The 27208-nt window shown below is 29.4% G+C and overlaps 1 protein-coding gene across 2 annotated transcripts in view; it reads right to left on the bottom strand.

Annotated features, from left to right (window-relative positions):
• Positions 1–627: 627 nt before the first annotated feature.
• The window catches only part of LOC129914291 (protein Skeletor, isoforms B/C), a 42506-nt gene continuing 15925 nt past the window's right edge, over positions 628–27208 (bottom strand). The window contains exons 2-9 of one of the 2 annotated variants that reach the window (XM_055993460.1): positions 17507–17656; positions 17086–17436; positions 16767–17026; positions 9746–9866; positions 4304–4488; positions 3643–4243; positions 3292–3485; positions 628–3164 (exon numbers count right to left, since the gene is read on the bottom strand). In XM_055993460.1, coding sequence (XP_055849435.1) covers positions 1086–3164; positions 3292–3485; positions 3643–4243; positions 4304–4488; positions 9746–9866; positions 16767–17026; positions 17086–17436; positions 17507–17656 — 3941 coding nt within the window. In that variant the 3' untranslated portion in view covers positions 628–1085. The remainder of the gene's footprint in view (positions 3165–3291; positions 3486–3642; positions 4244–4303; positions 4489–9745; positions 9867–16766; positions 17027–17085; positions 17437–17506; positions 17657–27208) is intronic. The other variant, XM_055993461.1, reaches the window with a different exon arrangement.

Here is a 27208-nt window from a genome sequence, read left to right as displayed (position 1 = left end):
TTTTATTATTTAGAAACAGTTTTTCCACTTAGGAACTTGATTCCCGAAAAAAACCTAAATAACGAACGCCTTAATGAACACACAGTTGTTATGTAAGCTCACAGTGGTTTTGTTTCAAAAACAAAATAATATTTGCCTATATGTTTTGAGTATGTCCGAAATCCGAAATCAGAATTTTTCTATCAGATCAGACATCAGATGTTTTTGGTGTGCTGAACACGAATCTGAAATCAGATTTTTTTTATCAGCTTGCGTTTTAGAGATATTTCCGTTATAAGTTATCAATAATCGATTTTTTACTACATTTTAAATATTTCCCTAGTATAGGTATTTGTATCACCCAAACTAGATCTGCTGGAAAAAAATTGTATATTAATATTGATCGGATAATTTTTTGTTAATTAACACTGATAACCAAAATTAAGATGGAACTTCTGAAAGCATTTAGAATATATTTTTTCCAATTATATTTTTTCCAATTCGAAAATAAAATTCAAGATGTTTTTTTTTATATTTTTTCCAATTCGAAAATAAAATTCAAGATGTTTTTTTTTATATTATATTTTATATTTTTATTTAAAAATAAAAATTAAAAAAAAAAAAAACAAATGTTCTAATTTATATTTATAAAATCTCGTTTTTTTTTCTAATATCAACTAAATCTAAAAATAATCGAAAAGAATTATTATGCATATTAATGTTTTGTATAGCCTTATTTTGTTTTGTTTTAGCAAAAATCACTTGTTTTGTTTGTGTATTAAAAATATACTAGCATCTTAATTATTAAATTTACATTATAAGGTACCTAATGAAAAAAGAAAAATGATGTAAAAAAAGAGTTAGTACCAAAAAAAAAACGAACATTAAATATACCACAGAAAATAGACATGCATGCTGGTTTCATATTTGTGTGTGTGTGTAAAATGAGTACTAAAAATATTTCGAACATTCATGACATTTCGTAATTTTGTTCGAAACTGTACAAAGTTACACAAAACTACGAAATATCCCGAATATTCGTTTCAATATGTTTAAAAATAAAATTTGCTATTTTTTTTTTTTGTGTTAAATTATTTACACCCTCATCACGATGAAGTTAATGGTGATTTGAGCAGACTAAGTTTTGTTGAAATTGAAGATGACGTCACTTTCGGAGTTGTTATTCCATCAAGTGTCAAGGGATTTGTGTACTCAGTAATCGGCTTGGTTAGAGAACTACCATTTCCTGTTGCAAGAAATTCCGGAATAGATGGCGGCATTTCCCCTCGAAAAGGTCCAAACTGAGGAGTATTTCTGACCAGTGACTCACTCTTTGACAAGCCATGTGTACTTTTCAATGTGTCACGAGCCTCAAGCTTTGGTGGATTCACCAAAGTTGTATCAAGAACTGCCTTCCCATCGTAAGTGACAACAGCACCAGTTGGCAATGGCCGTTGACTTGTTGTTGGCTTTTTCTCAGGCGGTAAATAGTAAGTATCAACACGCTCAGCAGCAACGGCCATTTTGTCATCGCCATCTTCGACTTCCATATCACTCAAATCATCTGTCAATTTAGAAGCTGCTGTCAGTTTGGCAGCTGTCAATTTGGCAGCCGTACTTTTATTGTAAATAATAGTGTCATTAGTGCTATCTGGTGGTGAGGGAATGAACATCGGCTCAAAATTTTGATTCTGTGAATTGTCTTGACTCAGGAAAAGAGTATCAGTTTCCATAACTTCGTCGATCTCAGATCCAGGATCGTCTTTACGGCGGGAAATTTTAGGCTCGTTCCGATTTGTTTCATCTTCGTCGGTCGTTTTCTTCCGATTGATAGGCTTAAAACCTCCCTCAACCACGACTGTGTCGGGCTTGAAACCTTGATTCACAGCTGGTTTCAAAGCAGTTAGATCGATATCTTCCTGAGATTCTCGCACTTCATAAGGCGTCTTGTAGACCAAAGTTGGTACTTTTTCAGGTATCAAAGGCTTCTTTTCCTTCGGTGACAATCCATTACCATTAAAAGCGAATACAAAATTCTGTATAGCCTCTTGAGGAACTGCATCTCCATATGGCACTGGAATGATTCCACTTGGCTTCGGCTTGGTTCCCTTTAACAGAGGCTCAGTTTGACGTTTATAATCCAATTCTGTCGGCTGACCTAAAAGCAAAACTGACGGCATCGATTTAACTGGGTACGGCTTATCTTTGATAAAAGGTTTCATCATTGAGGGAATAGGCTTTCGATAATGATTAATAATCATTGAAGGCTGTGGAATGGCAACAGGCCTTGGAGCTGGCATCATAGACGCCAATAGGGACGGTGGTGGTGGATGTGGACGCTTAACGGGAAGACGTTCCTTCTTCATTGGATAAGGACGACGTTTAATAGGTCTATAGGGTATATTAGTTTGGGGTGGCCGGAGAAATGTCATGGGTCCAGAACTTTGGGATGTTATTGGATCCTGTGGCATAGATGAATGTATCATTGTATTGGTAGGTTGTGCTAGGTGATGACTGAGGTTTTTCATGGTTTCTCCACTTAAAATTTCCGGTGTAGATGTTGAGAGTTGTGGAAAGATAGGTGGAAATATCTGCCCTGCAGTTGATGACATTGATGATATAGGATTCTTTCGGATTTTTATACTCTCCTCGAGAGCCTCAGCAGCGCGGATTCCATCTGAAATCAGTTTAGTTATTTCCGTGGACTTGGATAATTCAAAACTCAATTTTGGCGGTGTTCCGTTCATATTGTGATTCTTAATCAAATCTGTTTGATGCTTCAATAAAAAATTATCGTTAGGGCTGACCTTAGTTTCGTGTCGAATCGATGATTCGGCGGCATAATCCTCCTCGGCAGGGCGACGGGCAATGGTTTCGTCCAGCTCTGAAGCGGCAACTGCTTCATCGCAACTATCGTGGATGTGGATTCTCCATCCAAGATGGCGATGGGTGTAGCAGTGATAGTAAACGGTGTCGGGTGTGTTGCGGTCTGGCGTCCAAGTGATCACACCTGGCTCGCCGTCGTCACATTCTAGGGTGAGGGTACGTTGATAGGCGCCGAAGGATTGGAAGTCATCGGCTGGGGGACCATCGATGTCGGGGGTCCAGTTGCACAGGCGCCCAACGCCGGTAGGTGTGACTTTGCCGGACCGTGATCTGTGGACGCCAGCGAACACTTTGACGGCCTAAAATGAAAGTTACAAAAAAAGTTTAGTAAAATTCCCAAAGCAACCCAAAAAAAACTAAGGTTAGACTCCGGTTAAGGGAAGGTTATGTGTTCAAAGCCTAGGCCCGTTCCCCCATCATACTCACAGCCTTCTCTTCATCGGTCTTGTACTCATAACCACCAATTGGATCATCCGTAATATAGAAAGGATGGTATTTTGCCGGAATATCTGGATTATTTCCGCCTTCGACAACAAACGTATAGGACTTGCCTCGTACCAAATGGATCTCTGGAATGAGTAATCCGTTTATGTACCAAGAGATACCCCAGCCAACGTGTCCTGTTCAACAAAAAACAACAACAAAATAAGGAAAAAATCACATACACGCACATTTCAGTGCAGAAACTCAAATGCAAGGAACTACGAGTATACTAAGGCTACTCAAAGTCCAAGCTTCTTCTTTTTTTTCTTTAATGCAATCAAAACCTCAACCGACCGGTAATTGCCGGATATCCATGTTTGCCTCCAGTTGGACCCATTTGTGCGTAGAAAACTCCATCCTCTGGCTCATAGCATTGAATCGGTGGAATGTCCCATGCTCCGTTGGTATTTGCTGGCTTTGGTGTGGGTACTGGTGATGGTTTGCGAGATGACGACGATGATGCGACTTCTTGCTGCCTCCTTGTTGGTCGCAATAATGCCTGTGGGGTTGGCTTTTGAGTACGACTATCATAGAATTCTTCTTCTTGTTCTTCTTCAGCAGCAGCTTCCTGCTGTTGTTTCTGCTTCTCTACAGCATCCTCTTCATCATCATCCACATCTTGTTCATCACCAGGTTTCTCACCCTCGGGCATTGGACAATTCCATGTTGGTTGTCGACCGAAATTCACTAAATGTACGTTTTTCGTGTACTTGGAATGATAGGAGACTTCGTTGCGTTGATTTAGTGGTCCGATAGCCCAAACAATAGCTTGAGAGGTATTCATAACGATGGGTAGATCGTAACGGTCAGCAGCGCCAAGAGAACGCTGATACGTGACTATTGAATAGCCATTGACCATGGCCGCATTAAGGAGTCGTATGGAATTTGTGTTATCCTGGAAATAGAAGGAATTTTTGTTTTTTTTTTAAGTTTTTTGAAGTTATATATAGTTTACCTCGATATTCACATCCGGACAGCTACCACGTTTACCAGAGCACTGTGATTTGTCATCAAGATAATAGTCCTGGGCATAGCCTTTGCCAGTTTCTTTGTCTACCCAAGCAACTACAACATCGGATCCAATCATTTCGGGTCGGTCGTTGTTGGATGATATTCCAAAGGACATGTATTCGCCATCCTCTAAGATAAAGAAAAAGAACTAGGGTTAGTATTGGGAAGAGAGCAAAAAAGTTATCAGTTCGTATGGACGAAGTTATTTTTTGGAGGGTTCTGAAAACTTTCGCAGTGCGGCAAAAAATTTTAATTCAGAATTAAAAATAAACTATTAGAGATACAAAAAATCTTCTATAGCTTATTTGAAAGATAATAACCTAAAGCTTAATCCAAATGAAGGATTTTTAAAAATTCCGTCATTTAATAGGGTAAACAGGGGTGAAACGGAAAGATGAAATTTGGGCCAAAATCTAAACGCGAAGTCGTAGAGAATTGATTTTTTTTTGTTATAGATAGATGAGATTAATTTTAGAAAAAAATCTAAAAAATTTTAAAACTAAGCTATAACCTTTTGTTTGAACGTTGTACACGTGATGGGGCTATGACAAAATGATGATTTTGGGTAAAGGAAATTTTTTTGGACAATTCTAAAGATGCCAGGTGAAAGATGAGGGAAAAAAAATTAGGAGCCTGAAACGGATTTTTTTCCAACTATCTGCGTCTCGAAATATGAATTTTTGAAAACACCTTCTTTTTTATGGGTATTTTTGTGTAATTTTTGATTTTTAGCTTTTTTTTGGAGTGTTCAAAAAATCTCAAACTTATAGGACATGTAGGTTTTCGCCTTATGCATACATTTGCAAAAAATTCATATCTTTTAGTGAGTTTTGACTGAATAACAAGTTTTAAAAAAACACGTTTTTTTACCGTTTTTGACTGATTTGCATCGTTTTTTATTTTTATCTTTTTTTCTTGAATAGATACAGGAATAAAGTATATGAAGTAATGTTAGACCATGACCACGACTAAATGTGTGAGAAGTTTCAATCATTTTCGTAAACACAATTTTGAGATAACGGTAAAATAAAATTTTTAGAATTCAACAGGTTATAACTTTTGAGCAAGAGCAGATAGAAATTGTATTAAACCTTTATGAGCATCCTGATACAATTACCTTTTATTTGGTACATCACACATAACGGTAGACTAACTACAAGCTACACAATGTTAAATAAAGAAACTTGCGAAAAACCTCAAAACACCAGTGGAGATCTGTTGCCAACCGAACAGCCACCAGTGTGGGAAGTACCGTAATCTAAGGCTGGAAATTCGACATGGTTGACTTTAAAAAATTCTAACTTCTCTTGTAGGCATCTTTTAAATGAGATTTAAACGTCATATGAAAGGTGAAATAATAAGCTTTCACATGGTATATATTTTTTATAGGTTGTCAAATAAAAAAAATGATTCCTTAGCCTGAGAACATAATCATAAATGTTTTTTTTTGCTTTTTTAATGAAATTTGATCGAGTTCAAAAAATTCTAGCTCTTTTTGTAGATGTCTCATAGACCTGATATATATGTATTTTGAGCTAAGACAATAAGCTTTCAGATGGTATAAAATTTTGTATGGGTTGTTAGGAAAAAAAATGGAATTAATGACATGAGAAGATACAAATTCATGTTTTTTTTGCATTTTTTGATGAAAATGATTGTTTTCAATAAATTATTTTTATACTTTTTACGCACAAAAATTTAAAAATGGTTTTATTCTTAAGAAGAAATACTTGGCTTTTATATTGCATAATTTTTTTTGTAAGAAAAAAGAAAAACTAATATAATGAGAAAATAAAAAAAGGTAGGTATTTTTTTTTAGCTTTTTCTTGTAAATTATGATTGTTTGAAATAAGTAAACGCTTCAATTGACTCATTTTAAACAAAAGCACGGAACCTGTTTTCTGACGACGTTATCACGTAAAATCATCGTTCGTAAACCGGCTTTACAGACAACCTCTTCTTTTTTAAAGACCGACTTTTCGAAATGAAAACTCTGATTTAACAAGAATATGTCAAATCACATCGGGTAAGCGGGGGTAAATTGGACACCGGGCACATTTGACTTTCCGTTTTTCGGTATGATCGTGCCCTTAAAAAAGAAAAGTTCGGATGGAGGGAGAACCGGAGAAGTTTAGTTTGGTTTAATAAAACGTTATGAAGTTTGGCAGTCTTTCTTTAACACTTCGTGGAGTACCACGTGTTTTCGTGTTTTTTTTGCATTTTGTATGTAATTTTTACTACCGGTAAGTAAGAAATTTGTGAACCAAATAAAAGAGTTTTTTTATGGTGAATAAATATTGTGGTAGCACTTTGGCTTAAGTTTAATTAATTAAGTCAGTTTTGTGAAAATATAATATAAGTTATTGGAAAAAAATGTAAACACTTTTAAATGCCACCTTTGACTTTTGCAATGGGGGCACATTTGGCAAATTGTCAAATGTGTCCCACTATGTTTATATTTTTGTTTTTGATATTCTTTTGATATTTTTTTTATTAAAGATATGGTTCGAAATTACAAAAGAAAGACAAAAAGATGTTCTATTGATGAAGAAAAAGTGAAGAGAGCTATTTTGGACATCCGCAAAAAAAACTTTAACGGCCATTGCAAAGCAGCGGCAAAGTATGGCGTAAATAGAACCACATTAATTATGCGTATGTTATATATTAAATTATGTTCAATGAAAGCAGCGACGAAGACTTCGCTTATCAGTCGAAGTTTACGGCTCGACAAACACTGACGAAGCTGCAAGAAATAGAAATAATGGAGTACGTAAAAAAGTGTTCTTTTTACGAAAACGGGATACACGTATGAAACTTTCAAGACATTTTTATATAGCTTTGTCAAAGCGAACAACAAAAGCTGCCCACCAAGTTGGAAAATTTCAAAAAACTTGGAGATGATTGACTATATGGTTTTTTGAAACGTAACCCGGAGCTCTCTCAACGAAAGCCCGAAAATGTGAGCTTGGCTAGGCACAAACCGTATCTATACGGTTGATGGCTTCTTTGAAGACCTTGCGCAAATATATGCACAGTATTACAAATTATAAAAGTTGCCGTTTTTAATGGAGATTTTAAATTCAATGGAGTGCGAATAAATTGGGGCTTAGACTGGTGATTCCTGAAAAAAAAAATTATCCGCGACTTCTTGAATTCTATATACCTAAGTGAATTTTTAAGTGAATTCCAATGTCTAAAAACGGATAAAAAACGGGTTTTTGGCCTCATGTGTTGGCTATTTGGGCACGAATAAAACGTATGTCATGAATGTTTTTTTTAATCAGGGAGAGGAGGATGTCAGAATCCAACATATTTTAAGTAGCTTCGTTAATTTTATTAATAATAGCCTAGTTCGCAGAACGCAAAATTCTCTAAAAAAAATTTACCCGAGCTAAAATTAATTTTAGAATATTAGCTGATATATGCGCAAATTTTGTTAAAAATTTGCACATTCGTTTTCAACTATACATTTTGTCATCTGTCAAAATTAAAAACACGAAAAAAGTGAAGAAAAACTGAGAAAATATCAGCTAAAATTAAGCGCAATCTTCGTACCAGACCTATCAGAAAAATGGTATTTGTGATGCATTTTTTTGTCTTCAAAAGTGTCATGAACATAACTCTAACATTAATATCAATCGGTTACCTCTCATATAACAGATGACTATAGGTCTAGGGATAAAACGGCATAAGTCGACTTATAATCAAAAATTAACTAATGATGAGGCCTTGTAGTAATTATACTGAGCACTATCTGATGGCATCTTTACTTCTAGATAACAAATTTTTAAATTCATGGATTGGATTTGTGCTTTTTTTCCCCTGGGCCGGGGCCCTACTTAGATTTTTTTGACAATCATTCTTATTGATGGAGTTCAACAGACTTTGAACATAGATTAAGTCATCCTGAAAACACGTGTCAAAGTTTTTTTTCGGTTTTTTTGACAGTATTTTCCTATTTGAACCTCAAATTTTTTTGACCCTGACTAATGGTATGCAAGTGATCTCGAATTTGGACTCCTAAAATACTTTAAGAACAATTTACACCATTTTTCTTTAGTGAGATTCATAAAAATATACAATTTCCGAGACTTGCTGTCCTTTTTGCTTTTGTGCGTGGGTTCTTTTAAAGAAAAAAAAATTGAGTTGTGAAAAATGTAATATCCTATTTTGTTAACATTAACTTCATACATTTTTCAAGTAACAAATTGTTTGCAGTTTTTTTTTTTAATTGGAAAAAGCCAATTTCAATTTCCAAATACTTCATACAAAATGTGAAATCTACACTTAACCTAATCGGATCTTGGAAGTTTAATGATAAGTAGCTATTTTCATTTCCGTTTTTTTTTACAAACAAACATTACCAACAAACAAAACCTATAACTACTCCACCATTCTTGGAAAGATTGTAATAAAATTATCATTGCGGTATCGTATAGATACCTTTAGCCAGCGGTAATATTCCCCCATCGCTAAGTAGATAATATGGCAACACGCAACATTGCCCGTTCGCACATTCTCCTTTCCGCAATATCACATTATTATGCAATATTGTGAACACAATTGCAGTGAATCCCGATCCGCCGGATTACAGCATTCGCTTAAAACCGATGCGATGATAGCGATGTGCGGCATGCTGTCTGCTTTAGATAGCCTTCCTCGGTGGACACACTGCCCATTTACACACAGTTAACTTTTTACTGGTTTCCCTTTGCTATAAAAAACAACTGTTTTCGCAGAATATACACAACACCGTTGTTAGCGGTTTAAGAGGGGCAAAAGGGGACTTAACATCATTTGCCACTGGCCATGCGAAAGTTGTTCGACCACAATAACTATAAAAGCTAAAACCCACGAGATACGATCATGTACCGATATGTTCCATCGAATGCAAGTGATATCCGATAGGTGACTTGGAATGTGACCTGTTATGTCATACATTTTGTCTTCATGATCTTTTTTTTCTCTCCGTTGTACATTTTTATTTTGTTTTGTTTTGTTTTGCTTTGTTTTCCCCCTTTTTTTGTCTTCCTTTCTGCTTACATTTCACTTTTATGCGGTTTTGCGCAAGCCCACCTCGTTCTTCTGCTGTCTTCAATGGCAGCGCAATAACCTTTTGAATGATTGTTACACGTTTTTCTTGCTATCGGTTCGGCGTAATTTCTTTTCATCTTATTCAGTGAAATGGAAGGGAGATCGTGACAGACAACAAACAATCAATGCGGCTTTTTGTACTTGAAGTTTTTTTATTTTTCTTTTTTTATATATTTTTTGTTAATGACAAAAACATTACAAATTGTCATTAATCCGATCTTAGTGTGGCTTTTGAATAAATACAAACCAAACCAAAACCATGATAAATTGCGTATAAAAAGCTTAGACTTACCTAATTTTGCAACAAGTTGCACAACGATACTTTCACCGGCAACAGCCCAACGCACTTCAAACGCCAAATCATCATAAAGTACTTCACAATTTAGTTTTGACTGTAAATGTAAATTTGATTGCTATTGAAAGAGAAAGAGAAAGAAAGAAAAAGACAGAGAGAAAAGATAGTGATCTAATCAAATCAATTCGCTTAAGTTGACAGTAGTTTACAAAAAGAGAATTCTTCCAGCCGTTGGTTGTATAATTTAAGACGAACACCGTTTTTGAATGACTTTTATGGAAAACGCGAAACCGATAAAACCTTTGAATTCGATAAACTGCTTTCAATGAATTATGTTGTGGGTAAAATATTTTGTAAAATGTGTCAAAGTGATGTGTTTCTGTTTATTTTGTTGTGAATCGTATGAAGTGTGAAGGATGGATGACTCTCTCTGAGATCGATTTCTAAGAAAACTCAAAAATGGAAGTAAATATCTAGATTTCTAGATAGTTTGCGATATTGCAAATTCAAAAATTTCCATTTGCGTTTTGAATATTAATTTAAAAATTGAACATTGAACGTTTACAATTTACGGTTAACAAAATGCATAAGTAACATGGTGCAAAGTAATAAGCTTAGAAATTGAAACGTAAACAAATTTTGAAAAATTCTTCTGTTTCTTAAAATGTTTTTATTGTTTGCAAATTGCTGCATTGGCGTTTTCGTTAAAAGATAAAAATAAAGAAAAAATATAAAAAGTTGTTTTCTGGTGTTTATTTATTTTTAGATACTTTAGGAGTTTTTATAATGCTGTTAAAATCATTCCAAAATATCAAGATTGCGTTCATAAAGCAATACAAAAGGTTTCAGTTTTGATGAAATTTCATTATGTTGTATTTCTTAATGTGGAGATCTCTACGAGATTGAACATTGAAAACTGATAGAGGTATGACAGATCATAGCCGTATTTAGGGGAGGGGTTATGGGGTTTAACCCCCCCCCCAACGAAATTTTTTTTCAGAAAATAAAAAGATATAGAATAAACAAATAGAAGTCTAAGATGTGCAGCACTTAATCTTTTGTTTTTGTATTTTAGTAATTTAATTACCTATCTAAAAATCTCCCTTAAAATTTCTACAAATTTTGTATCGTTAAAGAAGCTATCGATGCAGTGGGAAAACAAAAAATGTTTTGGTCCATTACAACGTTTGGTAAGGGATTTAAAAAAAAAAAAACTAGTTTTAACCTCTTTGATCATTTCCTAAAGCACCATGTAAACACCTTAAAAAATGTTCTTTTAAGAACCCTTTAAATAACACAAGTATTTCTACAAGGTTTTTGTTACCGAGACGAAACTATACTTTTTCAAAAGGAGGAAATATTCGATGACATCTCGTTTTTGAAATATTACCGTTAAATCTATTTAAATCTTTCCGACATCTTTTCTACTCCGAGAGATCTTCAGTTGCTTATTACCCACTTTTGCTCTATGTTAAGCTCAAATCCAGTGTATAAACGAAAACAAATGTGTTCATTTATTCAGAGAGTGTGTATGTAAAACATTTCGTTATATTTTTAGCTTTCTATTATCAAATTAGAAAATTAAACAATTTAAGTTTATAGTTTAATTTCAACGTGAAGTACTTTGCTTATGCCAAACAACTTGGATTATTTAAAATTTTTATTTTAAGTATTCCCGATTTAATTTAGAACTTAATAAAATTTCAGTGCGAGAAAAATTCCATTTTTCAATGTTTTTATGTATAAAATTGAACGAACTAATTTTTTGTATAAAGCCTAAGAATGGTTCAAATTTATTTCTTTAAAAAAATTTTCTTATAACAAACAACTTATCACTCTTTCCACCGACTAGAGAGAACTATTTTAAACTTTTAACTACGAATTTCTCTCCTCAAAAATACTTAAAAAGGATGTTGGCAATTTTTTCGCTTCGACACAGTTCTAATGACCATTTGCTTTAGCGGAATTAAGAATCGACTACAGTTACATATAGTTAATACAAAGTATTGTGGTTCTTAAAAAAAATTTTGTTGGGTCTGTAATGATGAGTTTTGGTAGTTAAAAGGTTAGTGCAATTATGCTGATGTGAAATAAAAGATTTCCACAGATACAGTTCTTTTTTTTCTAATGAAGAAATAATTATTAAGCATGTATCTAAAACAAAATTATTAGAAATTCTATAAGATCTCGTGGCTTAAAACAGGGTAAGTTCTGTGATTGCAGGGATCTGTAATTTCTTTCTTATATTTAAAGATTTGCTCTCACCTGGCGCTGAGTTAAGTCTAGTTTTTACGGCTCACACTCTCATTGTAAAAATCCTGCTGGCGCCTATGATCAATACTCTGACAAATCTTCGAAACGCTGCCACATAGGGGTATTTAATAAATTTAGGCGGACAAAAGACAAAATTTTAAACTGATCCAAACGTAAAAAATTATTTTTCTTATAGTTTTAAAATTAATTATCACTCTAGATGATTAACAGCAGTGGTCTAGAGTTCAAAGTTTTCAGCCCAAAGAAAAAAATATTTTTTTTTGCCACAGTGCTTATGTAAATACTTTTTTTTTAAGTGGCTATAAAAAAATGTTTTTATGGAATATTGATATAGAGATACGAAACTGTCTACTAGATGCTGTATCTTAATGTTATATTACTTTATAAATAAAAAAGTGATAAGTTGAATCTTAGTATAAATTAAACATAAAAATAGTTTTCTTTCTGTGAAAAGTTATACTATTTCACATTATTGTGTCATAAAATTTAATGTTTTCTAAAGGATAAACTCGTATCTAATTGAATCTGCAAAAATAAATTGCAACTAAGTGCAACTTCGACACATTTGCACCTTTTAAACGTTTTAGGCTTTTTAAAACTCTAACCTTTTTTTCATGCATCCATATTTAGTTTTTTTTTTTTAAGATTCAACTTCTTGAATTACAGAACCTGATTCCTTATAATTTTTCCTAAATTTTGAGACCTTTATCTTGTCGATACCATTAATAAAACTCCATTTATAAGCGTTTTAATAGACCATTTGGGTCCATTCTTGACACTTTTTTGTTTAATCAAAAATTGGTTTTGGAAGAAAAAAGTTTTTATTGAAATCCACAGTTAAAATACCTAATTCAGGTACTAAATACAAGTTTTTACCTTGTCGATGAAGTAAAACCGGAAAATAATTTTGTCCGCGTAAAACTGGCAAATACCCCTATGTGGCGCTGCTGGAACTACGGAAATCAGTTTAAAGCTAAAAGATTACAAATAACTTTCTGTCATTCTTTTAAGCAATGTGGAGAGCTGCTTACTCACACCTAATTCAACTATCGAAATTTGTGCTCACATTATGAGGAATTCTTCGAATTCTATTTTATTTTTCTGCAATCCCGAACGAATAAAGGAAAAAAATGTTTTTCGAATGTTTTGGACCATCCTAACGTACAGTGAGGGATGGAATATGGTTACAAAAGAAGAAATGTTAAAAATGGCTTGTAAAATCATTAGGGAAAAACCTTCTTAACGAAAAAAAAAATGCATTTCAGACTAAAATCTCTCAAAAGATCAAGATGATTTAGATGAAAAATGAGACGGGCTTGTACCCTTACTAGCTTTTTAGTCAGAAACTTTAAAAAAAAAAAACACAAAACAGATTTTCTGAGAGATCAAAAATAACAGTCAACTGATAAAGATAGGAAACTTAAAAAAGACTTATAGCCCACAAAAAGTCGAATTCATTTTACTAAGAAAAAGGTCACACAAGAAGGAATATTTTTATATATTTGAATATTTAAGGTGGAGGTATTCAATTCGTCTGTAATTTTTTTTTTTAATGTTTTTTACCTCATAACTTTAGACTGAGTGAACCAATTTTGATTATTTCGTTCAGTTCTGGCTATAGAAACTATTAGAAAAACCATTAAACACAGTTTTGATTCAGTGAAGTCGGTTTTGTTTTTTGTTAAAAATGATTTATTTTTAACTGGTTTCTCTCTTAGAGTTACTACATAACTTTAAATAGATTTCGGATAAGGTTTGAGATTTATTTTTAAAAATCAAAAATAAAGGTTATCGGTTGAGATTTATTGTTATTTTTTTTTTAAATATCTCTCAAAGGTTGAGATTTTTACAAAAAAAATAAATGGAAAAGGTCAACTTTTAACCGTTTTCGCAGAAAATAAATCAAAATTGGTTATATCAAATAAAAAATTCGAATATGTCAAAAATGTCTTTGTTTTGCAAAAATAAGTATGAAAAGGATGTTTTTTCTTAGTTTATGTATTAAGTTCAACTAATAATCTCTAAATTCTTTGACCCAAGATAATAAAATAAAATAAAATAAAATAAAATAAAATAAAATAAAATAAAATAAAATAAAATAAAATAAAATAAAATAAAATAAAATAAAATAAAATAAAATAAAATAAAATAAAATAAAATAAAATAAAATAAAATAAAATAAAATAAAATAAAATAAAATAAAATAAAATAAAATAAAATAAAATAAAATAAAATAAAATAAAATAAAATAAAATAAAATAAAATAAAATAAAATAAAATAAAATAAAATAAAATAAAATAAAATAAAATAAAATAAAATAAAATAAAATAAAATAAAATAAAATAAAATAAAATAAAATAAAATAAAATAAAATAAAATAAAATAAAATAAAATAAAATAAAATAAAATAAAATAAAATAAAGTAAAATAAAATAAAATAAAATAAAATAAAATAAAATAAAATAAAATAAAATAAAATAAAATAAAATAAAATAAAATAAAATAAAATAAAATAAAATAAAATAAAATAAAATAAAATAAAATAAAATAAAATAAAATAAAATAAAATAAAATAAAATAAAATAAAATAAAATAAAATAAAATAAAATAAAATAAAATAAAATAAAATAAAATAAAATAAAATAAAATAAAATAAAATAAAATAAAATAAAATAAAATAAAATAAGATAAAATAAAATAAAATAAAATAAAATAAAATAAAATAAAATAAAATAAAATAAAATAAAATAAAATAAAATAAAATAAAATAAAATAAAATAAAATAAAATAAAATAAAATAAAATAAAATAAAATAAAATAAGATAAAATAAAATAAAATAAAATAAAATAAAATAAAATAAAATAAAATAAAATAAAATAAAATAAAATAAAATAAAATAAAATAAAATAAAATAAAATAAAATAAAATAAAATAAAATAAAATAAAATAAAATAATAAAATAAAATAAATTGTAAAGATGCAAAATGTCCTTTCCACTGTGATTTGAGTCGCTGGGACGACCAATGCAATTTCGAATATTTCAGGAGACCAATGTTCTAATTGACAAATTTGCAGATGAGATTTATTTTTTTCTCTCAGCGATAAATCTCACTGGTTGACCGAAACATATACAAAAATACAAAATAAAGGTTTCTCTCAGACTTTGACCGAAATTTTTTTCTTTTTCAAAAATAAAAGTTATTTTATGACCTTTATTAAAAATTACAACAAATAAGTGTTATTAAAGAACCTTTCAAAAGGGTTAGATTTATTTCTGATCTCTGGTTTTTCTTAATTTTATAATAAGATTGGCAGTAAAATAATAAGTTATATTTTCATTTAATTTAAATGAATAAACTTTTTATTCAACCTTCAATATTAAAACCTTTATTATTCCTAAAGTTATAATCCGGTATATATTAAATTGCTCCCACTTAACCATGGGACTTACGATGATAATAGTAGTATAGGGTCAAATACGCCAACATTAACTTAAAGTTTTAGATAATATTTGTTATGATTTATTTACTTCCATTTTATTCTCGTCATAATTTCTTCCTTATTTAGTAAATTCTTATATTGGCTTCTGATATTAATGTGATGATCCAATGAGAAATAAATGGTAAAAATTCCTTAATAATTTTCGTCTTTATCCACCGATATGAATCTTTAATGTCTTATGTCTTACCATGAAATGTATTTTCATATTTTTATTTTTCCATCACACATAAGCCTGCCTTTAAATGGTCGTCAAGCAGTAGGTTGTTTAGGTTTTTTTTTTTTTTTTTTTAATTTATGAAAAACTTCCGTTGATAATTTGGCTTGAGAAAAATAATGAAGACACCTTTTAGCAAATTGATTTGATTAGTTCAAAGCACCATAACCATAATAAATTAGCGTTTTTTTTTTCTGAATATGTATAAAAAATGTTTTAAGCTTAAAAAGGCGTATTTAAAAAAAAAAAATTTTGTTGTTGCCAAAAAAAGAATGTGAATTATATTATTAAATTTGATTGATCGAAAGGTTAATAATTTAAATAAAAATATGTATTATGTATTTTTGTTTTGCATTTGTTTTTTGTTTATAATAAAAAAAGAGTAATACAAAATGAAAAATTGTTAAGCAATTAAAATTGATAGAAAATAATATTGTGTAGCAAATGAATTTTAGGATAAATTTAGGAGAGATATAATAACTGCTGCAATAGTTAGTAGCCAATGAGGAAGAAATTAAATTTAATTAAAGAAAAAAAAAATGAATAAAAAAAAAATAAATAATTTCAATACAGCTTCCATAAAAAAAAAGTCAAACAAAAAAAAATCAACATCAACGAATTTTTGAAATTAAAACAATTTTTCATTTTGTATTAATAAATAATAATAATTTATTTCCATTAATTCTAAAACTGAATTTTAAATTCCAATTACAATTTTATATTTTTTTTTTTTTTAGCATAAATATTATTTTATAAATATTTTTCTTTACGAATCACAATTGCTGGGCAAATAATTTTTAATTTTTTTTTTTTAATTTTGAGTTAAAAAAACAAAATTTAAGATCTTGTTAAAAAAATTCTTAAAAATATTAGTTAAATATTTTGAACACACATAAATAAATATTTGAAAATTAAAAAAAAAAAAAAAATAGAGATATATTATTTTGAAAAATTTTGAGTGCATAATTTTACTACTCTACGAGTTATGGATTATTAAATTGATTTCCGAAGCAGATGGCTTCTTTACCTGAGGACTAATACCGAGCATTTTCAAAGAGGGTGGTACATTGAGGCCATCTGGAATTCGTACATGACCGAAATCAACTGTGAAAGCTTCGCACCAAACACCAAAGTGTCCAATATCGAAGATCGTGAGGTCAGCTGGGAGTGTTAAAACAATTGTCTTTCGATCATAACGACGTAATGGGTTCTCCTTGCCATTTTCATCGGGAATACGAAGTCCTTGTGGGGATGGTTTTGGTCCACGTCCAACCCAGAATTTGGCATCTAAAAAAGTTTAAAAAATCAATTTCTATTTCTTCATTCTTCCAAAAATGTCTACAAACCTGGTGCTTCACCATCATAACTGAAATTTGGAATTAATAAAGTTTGTGCATCAACAATGACAATATTATCAGATCGAACACCATGAACTCCGCCAAGTGAGGAAATTTTCTGGGGTCTTGGAAAGTCTAGATTTGGTGGAATGGAAACATCTCCAAAGTTTACGGAAAATTCATCACACCACACAGAGAACCATTTGATGTCACGCAGTGTTTTACCCTCGGGAAGGGATAATGTGATATCCTTGTTACGATAGCGACGTATTAGAGATGAAGTTCCACCTCGTTCATCTCGAAGACGGAAGGCACCTTCATTGGTGGGTTTTTTCGAGTTTCCAACATAGAAGTAGGCAGCTATAGAAAAAAATGGAAGATTGTTAGAATACTTTTTGGATAACAGGAAATTTGAAGTATGTTATTTTACCTGGAGCTTCTCCATCGTAATTGAAGTTTTTCAAAAATATTGTACGTGAATCAACTGCGTATACATCACCACCAACACCATGGTGCAAACGTTTGAGAGATCCAATTTTTGTGCCATAATATGGGAATGAAGCTTGTGTTTTTGAGATTACTGTACAAAAAAATAAATAAAGTTGTTAAAATTTTCAAAAATGTTTCTAAAAAAAGTGTTTTCATTTTTGATAGTTTGACTTCCTACGAATCTTAAAAAATAATGAATGCAAAATTGTTAATGTCAAAAAAAAGCAACTAAGATCTAAGAACCTATTGCATTTTATAATCTATACCTTTTGAACCTAAAATAAATATCCATTAAATCGATTAATGGTGTAAACAACAAAGTGCTTAGTTGTAAGTAAAAAATGTTAAATTATAAGCTACCGGAAAAAAAGATCTTAAAACGTTAAGGGAAATTATCCACTTTAAAGAAGACGTCTGATTAGTGCAGCAGATCTTTAAAATCATTTCAACTTTATTAGAAGGTATAGCATACTGGATGATAAATTTAAAAGATTTAATGTTTTTTTTTGCATTTTTTTTACTATGTCACTCGTAGAGTTCAAGTTGCTTACATTCTTAAAGCTTTTAATAAACAATATTGGTGAAAATGTAAATCAAAAAACCAAAGTTGAAAAATAAATTTGTTCTTCAAAGGAAAAAAACAATTTTAATAAATTTTGCCTCCCAAATAAAGTACCTACGCTATTTGGTTTCTTTTGTTAAGGTGCCTTTTTAGAAAAATAATTTTCAATTTTTGTTTTTCGAAAATAGTTTTTTTTTTAATAATTCTTTAATTAGAAAAATCTAATTTTATTTGATACACCATTTTGCAGCCTATATTCAAAAAACCTTAAACCTGAATTTTATAAAAATTCAATGTCTTGTTTTCAAAAAGTAATATTTTCTTAAAAAAAAAAAACATTTTTTCTTATACAAAAAGGTTTTTACAGAACATAAAAAACAAACAAAAATAAACTATTAGAGATAAAAATATCTTTTATAGCTTATTTGAAAGATAATAACCTAAAGCTTAATAAAAATAAAGGATTTTTAAAAATTTCGTCATTTAATAGGGTAAATAAGGGTAAAACAAAATTCCAAAAATTGGCTATTTTCTAAACGCGACAATGTAATGAGTTAAATTTTTTTTTAATCGATAAATAAATTCATTGCAAGACTAACAATGGTATTGAAAAACATTCTAAAAAATTTCAAAACTAAGTAATAAATGGTTTTCTAAAACTAAAATATGAGGTAGACCTTGGACGAAGTAGTAATTTTAGGTCGGGGAAACGTCATTCGAAAGATAATAAAAAAATCGTTAGGGATCTAACACGGATTTTTTTTAAGTCTCTGCTTTTCGAAATATGAATTTTTGAAAAACACCTACTTATTTTGGGGTAGTTTTGGGTGAGTTTTTATTTTTCGTAGCATTCAAAAAATCTCAAATTTTTAGAACATATAGTCTATGACCATGCGCATACATGTGCAAATTGGTTTTTTATAATGATTTTTGAACCAATAACGGGAAAAACAGTTTTTTTTAACCGTTTTTTTATCTTTTTTTCTTCAACAGATAAATGAATATCTGTGCAAAATTTCAATCAATTTTGTAGTCACAATTTTGAGATAACGATAAAATAAAATTCTATTTTTCAACAAGTTATATCTTTTGATTTAGAGCAGATACAAATTTGATTTAATTTTATTAAGCATTCTGATGATATTACCTTTAATTTGATATATCACACATAACTGTACGTTCACTATAAGCTACACAATGTTAAATTAAAAAACTTGCGAAATACCTCAAAACACCTGTGGAGATCTGTTGTTCATGAACAGCCACCAGTTTGGGAAGTACCGTAATCTCAATTAGGAGTTTCGACATGGTTGACTTTAAAAAATTCTAACTTTTTTTCTAGACATCACAGAAATAAGATTGAAACGTCACATGAAAGGTAAAATAATGAGCTTCCACATGATAGTTTGTTTATAGGTTGTCATTGATAAAAATTGATTCAATAGCGTGAAAAGATAAAATTATATGTTTTTTTTTGCTTTTTTTGATGAAAATTGATCGAGTTCAAAAAATTCTAGCTCTTTTTGTAGATGTCTAACAGACATGATCTATATATATGTATATTTTGAGCTAAAGCAATAAGCTTTCAGGTGGTATAAAAATATAACGCTTCAATTGACTCATTTTAAACAAAAGCACACAACCTGTTTTCTTACGACGTTATCACGTAAAATCATCGTCCGGCTTTACAGAAAACCTCTTTTTACCATACATTCCAAACATTTGTCAAAGAATTACTTAACGCAAATTATACTAAATATATGAATAGGTATATTAAAACCTTTTATTTTCAATGCAATTTTGCTGTAGATCGGATATTTCAACAAAGCACTTCTTAATTTCTATTTCGATTCAGTGATATATGGACTGCAAAAAGAAATTTGGTGCCCCTTTCGTGAAAATACGAAAAGCTTGTGATATGGTTAACCACTATTTTCTACTTTTAAAAGCTACAAAACGTTGGTTTTGATGATTCATTCACAGTCAGTTAGAATCTTACTTGTGTAATCGAAGTCAAAGAGTTAAAGAGGTTCTTCAAGGATCCATCCTTGGTTCCATCCTTTTTTTATTCACATCAACTCTTTATTTGATCTTCCATTTATCGTAAAAGTTAATGCCTATGCTGACATGATGTGCATTTACTAAAGGTGGTTTGCAGACCATTAGCTGGTGATAACTATCAAAACCCAATAAATGCTTTTCGGTACAAATTTCAAAATGTTAGCTGATATCAAGATTTCATTGCACTTACAAAAGTTTCAGTTTAAACTTATGTATAATCAAGAATGCCGTATGTATGTATGTATGTTCCACTATTATACGAACAGAAATTTTAGCTTCTTTTTTTTGAACAAATAAAATATAGTACCTAAAAATTTCAATTGGAATTCAGAATTTTTAAACCTTGTTATGTTGAACTTTTAAGCAAAAGCTTCAAAAAATTACTTTAAGATACTTTTTTTTTATATGACATTTTCAAGATTCCTATTTAAAACCAGCTTATGCCGGCAACTTAACATCTTCAAGCACTAAAAGTATAAGTAAGTATATACCGAGTTAAAAGTACATACTTAATAAAGCCAGTGCAAAACTCAACCGAATTAAAACAATGTTTGTACTTTTAACAGCATGGTATTTTCTCAAACTATAGTCATAGTTAAATTATTTCTGAAATTAAAAAAAAAAACAAAAAATGTTCTTATTTATATCTCCTACATTATCCTCTTTCAATATTAAATACAAAAAAAGCCATGTTTTATCATAAACTTTTTTTTATAAAAAAACTTGTTTATTATTTAATTATAAAATCTGACAGCAACTTCACTTATTCATTAATGTACAAAAATATACACAATCAACTTAAATAGCGAGGATTTCAAGTAGTAATTACGTATTCGTTGATTCAATTTAAATAATAATAAATATGTGCTCTTCACCTGGCCAAGATACTCTTGAGACGTTCCAACACAAAAAACAATTTAAATGAAATGAGAAACCCTACTTAGTACGATTGCCAAGTTAATTAACCGCAAATGACCGTTGAAAGTGAGACTTGTTATAAACTCAAATGAATTTCATTCTCACCTCTATTATTTTGTAATAATATTTTTTCAGATATACATACTCCCACACTTGCTATTCATTGAAGAAAAGAAAAAAAAGTAGATATGGATATCCATTGTTTTCAAAGACGATGATGAATGATGTATCTTCATTCATCAACTAGAGACAGACAACCATGCGATTCGAGAAAAATCTACTTCAAAGAATTTCAAGATATACCTACAAAAAAAAAATTTTGTAAAAAAAAGGTTAAAAAAGATATAAATAGGTAAAGATACAAATACTAATAAAATTATGTAAATTTCATTTGTTTTGTTTTATTTTTTGTATTATTTTTTTTTTTTTCTGTCGGGATTAATTGACATGACACACAAAAAGTAAACATGTTTAATTTTATTTTAATTAATTCATCAAGAATGGTAAACATATTTTTTTTTTAATAATAAAATATATGCGATTTGATGATTAAGTCAGTGAAGAAAATACAAAAAAAAAAAAGTTGAATTAAAAAGGAGTTAACGATAGACATGGGAATTTGCAATTTGATTTTTTTTATGATGTGATTTTTTTTGTTGTTTTCTTTTGTTTAATTAAAAACTATTTAACCTAAAATGGAAATTAAGTAATAAAAATGCGAATATTGAAGATTGCATTATTTTAATTTAATGTTTTTAAATGAAATTTATCTGATTCCAAAAGAGGTTATAACAAGTAAATTAAACTAAAAAAAAAATGCTCATCTCCAAATCCATTGAAACTGAAATATTAATCTCATATTTTGGCTCTAACAAATTATAGGAATTTTTGGAGGGCCTGAAGCATCTCCGAAATAAATTTTGTCTATGAAGTCATAGAATTTCTCAAAATTTTCTTTGTGGGGATTTTGTTAATTGATTTTATTTTAAGATCAGCAATATGATGACAACATTACAACTTTAAATAAAATCAAAACATGAATTGGTCCAGTTGTGTTTATTTGATTTTTTTCTCATATGGTCACTGTGGCGTATACGTGTTTTTTTTTCCAAATTTTTCTAATAGGGATGCTTTTTTTATCGCAATCATTTTTTGTCACTATCCCCTTTAAAAATTGTGTTGGAAATACTCAACAAAAAATTCTCTCAATGATGTCTTCAAATAAATATTTAGTACTCGTCCTATGCGAGTGAAGATTTCCCATAGAACAAAAAAAAAGTATTTTTTTCAGAAATGGCTAATTTTACAAAAAAAATGTAAATAATAAAGTTTAAGTTCATCGAATTTCCTACAATAAAGAATTTTGAACGGAATCTCTTTTGCTCATATTTCTCCAGATAATAAGCTTAGAATAAGCGATTTTCATGGTAGTCATTTTGTAAAATGTAAAATTATCGATAAAATTTACATAGTCTAAATGTTTTTCATAAAAATAAACAAAATACTTGTCTCTTTTGAGCGTGAGAATCAACCAGAACAAATTTTGAAATTATGGTTTGGATTTTTCTTAACAAAAAAAAAAATGAAGGCGTATTTTTATCATTTTATTTGTTAGTTCTCTCATAAATTAATAATTTTATTGCAGCTCAAGTATTCTTAAAAGGATATAACTACTAAATTTTGAATCATCAAAAATTCCCGTAAACATATTTAGACTCACAACAAAATATTGTGAGATTCTTTTGTCAACAAAACGAAAAGATAATAACTACTTCTATATTTGGCAAATATAAACTCTCAGTTATACTGTTAAAGCAATAAAAATAAAATCTTATCTTGATAGTTTTACGATCTAGACATTTGTGGGCCTTATGGACAAAATAAAATAAAAATTATAAATATTAATATTTATAAACTACTGTTCATAGAGTAAAACCCATATTTGTTCTGCTTTAAAACTGTAATTTATTTCCGTTAAATGCATTCATATTTAAAATACACTATTTAATGATCAACTTTATCGCCAGACATTGACCACCCTTGGAAACTGAAGTTTATAAATATGTACAGAAAAAAATATAAACAAAATAAAAAAAAAAAACTCCTTAATGAACTGGCCAAGGCGAGAAAAAAATTGCAACACTGACAATGACAATGAAGTCTGAAAAATTAATACAAAAAAAAAAAATAAATACAAATCAACAAATATGTAGTAGCTAGTTACAGTCCAGTAACCATATAAATTTATTTTTAGAGGGATTAGTTTGATCTATGAATATGGAGTGGGTTTAATATTATAGTAAATTCATTGAATTTGAATAGGTTTTTTTTTTTTATTATGGTTGACATTATTAAGTGATCACTTAGCGGCAACTGAGCGACATGATAAACGGTACACGGCTGCAGTTTCGTTTTTTTTTTTTTACCGGATTTTAAACTTTTTAAACTTGCTGGAATTGAAAGTATTCAAGGAAGTTTTAAGATGAACTTGTAATATTTTTAAGTGTCCGCAAAATTTGTATATTTTTCATAAGATTCTAAAAAAAGCATTTTCTTTGAATGACATACGTTTTTTTCTTCTTTTTTTATTTTTTTTATTGAATATTTAATTACATGATATCAAATTTAAAAATTTATAGCCAAACACTAAAAATAAGTTTGACTTCTTCTCAACACAATTCTCAACCACAAAACTCATAAATCATGCTTAACTAATTTTTCCAATTCATTTAATCTTTCTTTCAAAGATTATGACATACTTAAGACTAACTGGAAATTGACATTTAATTTAATTAAAACATCATGTTCAAGGTTAGATTTAATTTAAACACATTAAAAAAAAAAAGATGGACTTGTTTTTCAAGCAGGTATAATGTGTGTCTCATTAATATTTATTCTACTAAATGAAGAACTGATTAATGGAGATGCATTAGTATACAAATTAGGTGATATCTATATGATGATAATAATCACAACAAAAACATTACTGTTAAAAAGAGAGCCAAGTTCTCCTATGTTGAAATTATGCTGGCACAAAAAGTACTGAGATGTAAAAGTGTACCAAGTTCTAAAGTTTGGGTTCAAATTCGTATCAATAAGATGTTGATTGTTCTCTTGACAATTTTTCTTTTAATTACCGGTTTTTAAAGTTATTTCAAAAATTGCCAAGTAAACAATCAACATCTTATTGATACGAATTTGAACCCAAACTTTAGAACTTGGTACACTTTTACATCTCAGTACTTTTTGTGCCAGCATAATTTCAACATAGGAGAACTTGGCTCTCTTTTTAACAGTAATGTTTTTGTTGTGATTTCACTACTTTTTGCAAGGTATGGCTGTAGAATTGAAAATATCTGCATTTGGTGAGAATTCAGTGAAAATGGGCGGTTGCCACGCCCCCTGATTTAAATTCTCAGATTTTAAATTTTTTCCTTTGTATAAACTACCATTCTACCAAATTTCAAGATTCTATGATAATCAGAAGTGCTTTATAACATTTTATGAAAATTCAGCGGAAATGGGCGGATGCCACGCCCCCTAGCTAAAATTCTCAAATTTTAAATTTTTTTCTTTGTGCAAACTACCAGCTCTACCATTCTACCAAATTTCAAGATTCTACGATAATCAGAAGTGTTCTATAATATTTGATGAAAATTCAGCGGAAATGGGCGGATACCACGCCCCCTGAATTGAAAATCTCAAATTTTCGATTTTTTCCTTTGTATACACCACAAGTCCTATCACCGTGTAAAATTTCAAGTTTCTACGATAGCGGGAAGTTCTCCATAATTTTGATGATCTGTCAGTGAGTGAGTGAGTGAGTCAGTCAGTCAGTTACGGTTTTTGCGATTTTTGAAGCCCTATATCTCAGAAACTACTCATCGTAAGAACCTGAAATTTTGTGAGGAGTTTGATTTTGACCAGCTCAACAAATGTAGCGAGTTTGAAATTTCTAGCATCTTTGGTGTGGAAATTAGAGGGGGGTCGAAAATGGCCTGAGTTGTTTCCTGTAAATAAGGGTGTAGTGCCAAAGTTGCTAGAGAACTTGGCTGGGCACTACCGTGCCCCTTGATAATGACTAAGAGAAGCTACCTACTGACTTTGACTAATATTAGCCTAAGGTTGTTTTTATTCTTGACAAGAAAAAAAAAATACCGAAAACAAAAACTAAAATGAGTCATTTTGGAACAAAAGAAAGTTTTGTTTAATACGTATACATTTTAAGTTCTAAAACGTAATATGGACCGGCAAGTGTTTTTGTATTTTGAATGAAAACATTGACAAAACAATTTTTTGAAAACAAATTAATGCATTTTATTGTTTTGTTGTTGATTAAAAAATACTTGAAAAGTGAATTGGTGCAGTCAAATAAGGATTTAACCTTGAACTGAATGCTAATAGACTAAAATTGTTAGAAATATCCGTTTTGGAATAATTTTTTTTTTTTAATATCATTAAACTCAAGAAAATCTTGTTTTCTCAAGTCGTACTTTGTCGTATTTTAAATATACTATAGTAAAGTAAAGTTTAATATCTTGTTGTATTTTATCAGTATGATCAGTATGAAAACTCCTCAAAAGCGACTCTTACTTATAGATTTTTATAAATATTATAATTTCTCCAGGGATACCTTTAAAAATATGGAAAGAAATAGTGTTCCAAATTTCAAAAGAATCGGTGCAGTAGTTTTGAAGTTATGAGTTGAACCGGCTTTGAAAACATTACTTGTGGGGAGAACGATTTAAAGTTTTGAACTCTGGACTCTAAAACGTTTTTAAGCGAAATATTAAAATACTTATACAATTTGAATACTTTACAATTTGAACACAATATTTCTGAGATATAAAAAAAATTTAATGCAAATTAAAAAAAAAAACCGATTTTCCCGTTTCAGTTTTTTTTATTCTTAGGAACTTTAATATTTATTAGAATGTAGTCTTTAGTATTTCACTAAAAACTACAAGGTCATTAAAAAATAATGGTATAAATATGTCCATAATATTGCAAAATTGTATCCAAAATCAATTAAAAAGCGAAAACATTTTTTTTCTAAATTTCATCTTTAAAACTTAATTTCCCAAAAACTGTTTAATGAAACAACTTGATGGCCGATTCACAATATTGCGAGACGAGATTTTCATTGACGATTTTAAAAATTTCCAAATAATGAAAATATATGAAACAATACACAATATTCCGATTCTCGTGAGTTGAAATTACGAAAATTTTGAAAAAGGACGCACGAGACGACGATTTTTCGAAAATGAAATTTTAATATTAAAATATTTTAGACAGCTTATATGGATAAAAGTTTTCATAATTTCTGAATTCGAATTAGCCTAGGTGATAAGGTGAGTGCCTCGTGATCAGAATCCAAGTTTTTTTAAAATTATTTTTTGGAAAAAATAAAACCATGAAATAAATATTTGAATTAAATTAGTTTTATAGTGGAGTAACTAAAGCTCAAAAATTGGCAATATTAGGGAACCCGGCCGAACAGCTTAGATTTTGATGATCTTTTTTTTCAAACGTCGGTAATTAAAAATACTTTAAAGTCTATAGATTAAAAATTGCCGGTGTTGCCGTTTTGATTTTTTAAATTTTATTGAAGATTTTTGTGAACAAAAAAATTTTTTTTTCCAAAATTTTTCTTAAATTTCATAAATTAATTGATGCCAAAATATTGTCTAGGAAATTCAAGGAAAAAAAATATATGGGAGTGAGGGACAATCTTCCATAGTTCAAGCGATAGATGCAATTTTCTTATTAATTGACTTCAAACACAAAAAAAAATATTTGAACACAACGGCAACACCTACAATATTCAAATATACATTTTTTAAAAGCTAGAAGCTTAGTCATATATGTAAAATTAAAATTAAGTTAATTGAATGAACGGCTTTTGAAAGAATGGTAATTGAACTCAGATTTTTGAAAAAAAAAATTATTGAAAAAAATTTAACACGGCGTTTTTTAAATTTGGTCGTAATATAAAAAGCATTTATTTTTTTATTTTTTTTGGCCGCATTTATTATGATTTCAAATTATAAAAGGAAATTCCAATATCTATTACGGTTTATGAAAAAAACTAAAAAGTAT

This window comes from Episyrphus balteatus, chromosome 3 (genome assembly GCF_945859705.1).
Source record: "Episyrphus balteatus chromosome 3, idEpiBalt1.1, whole genome shotgun sequence".
Lineage (NCBI taxonomy): Eukaryota > Metazoa > Arthropoda > Insecta > Diptera > Syrphidae > Episyrphus > Episyrphus balteatus.
The sequence above is the reverse complement of the archived record's forward strand: the minus strand, read 5'-3'. Positions and strand labels throughout refer to the sequence as shown.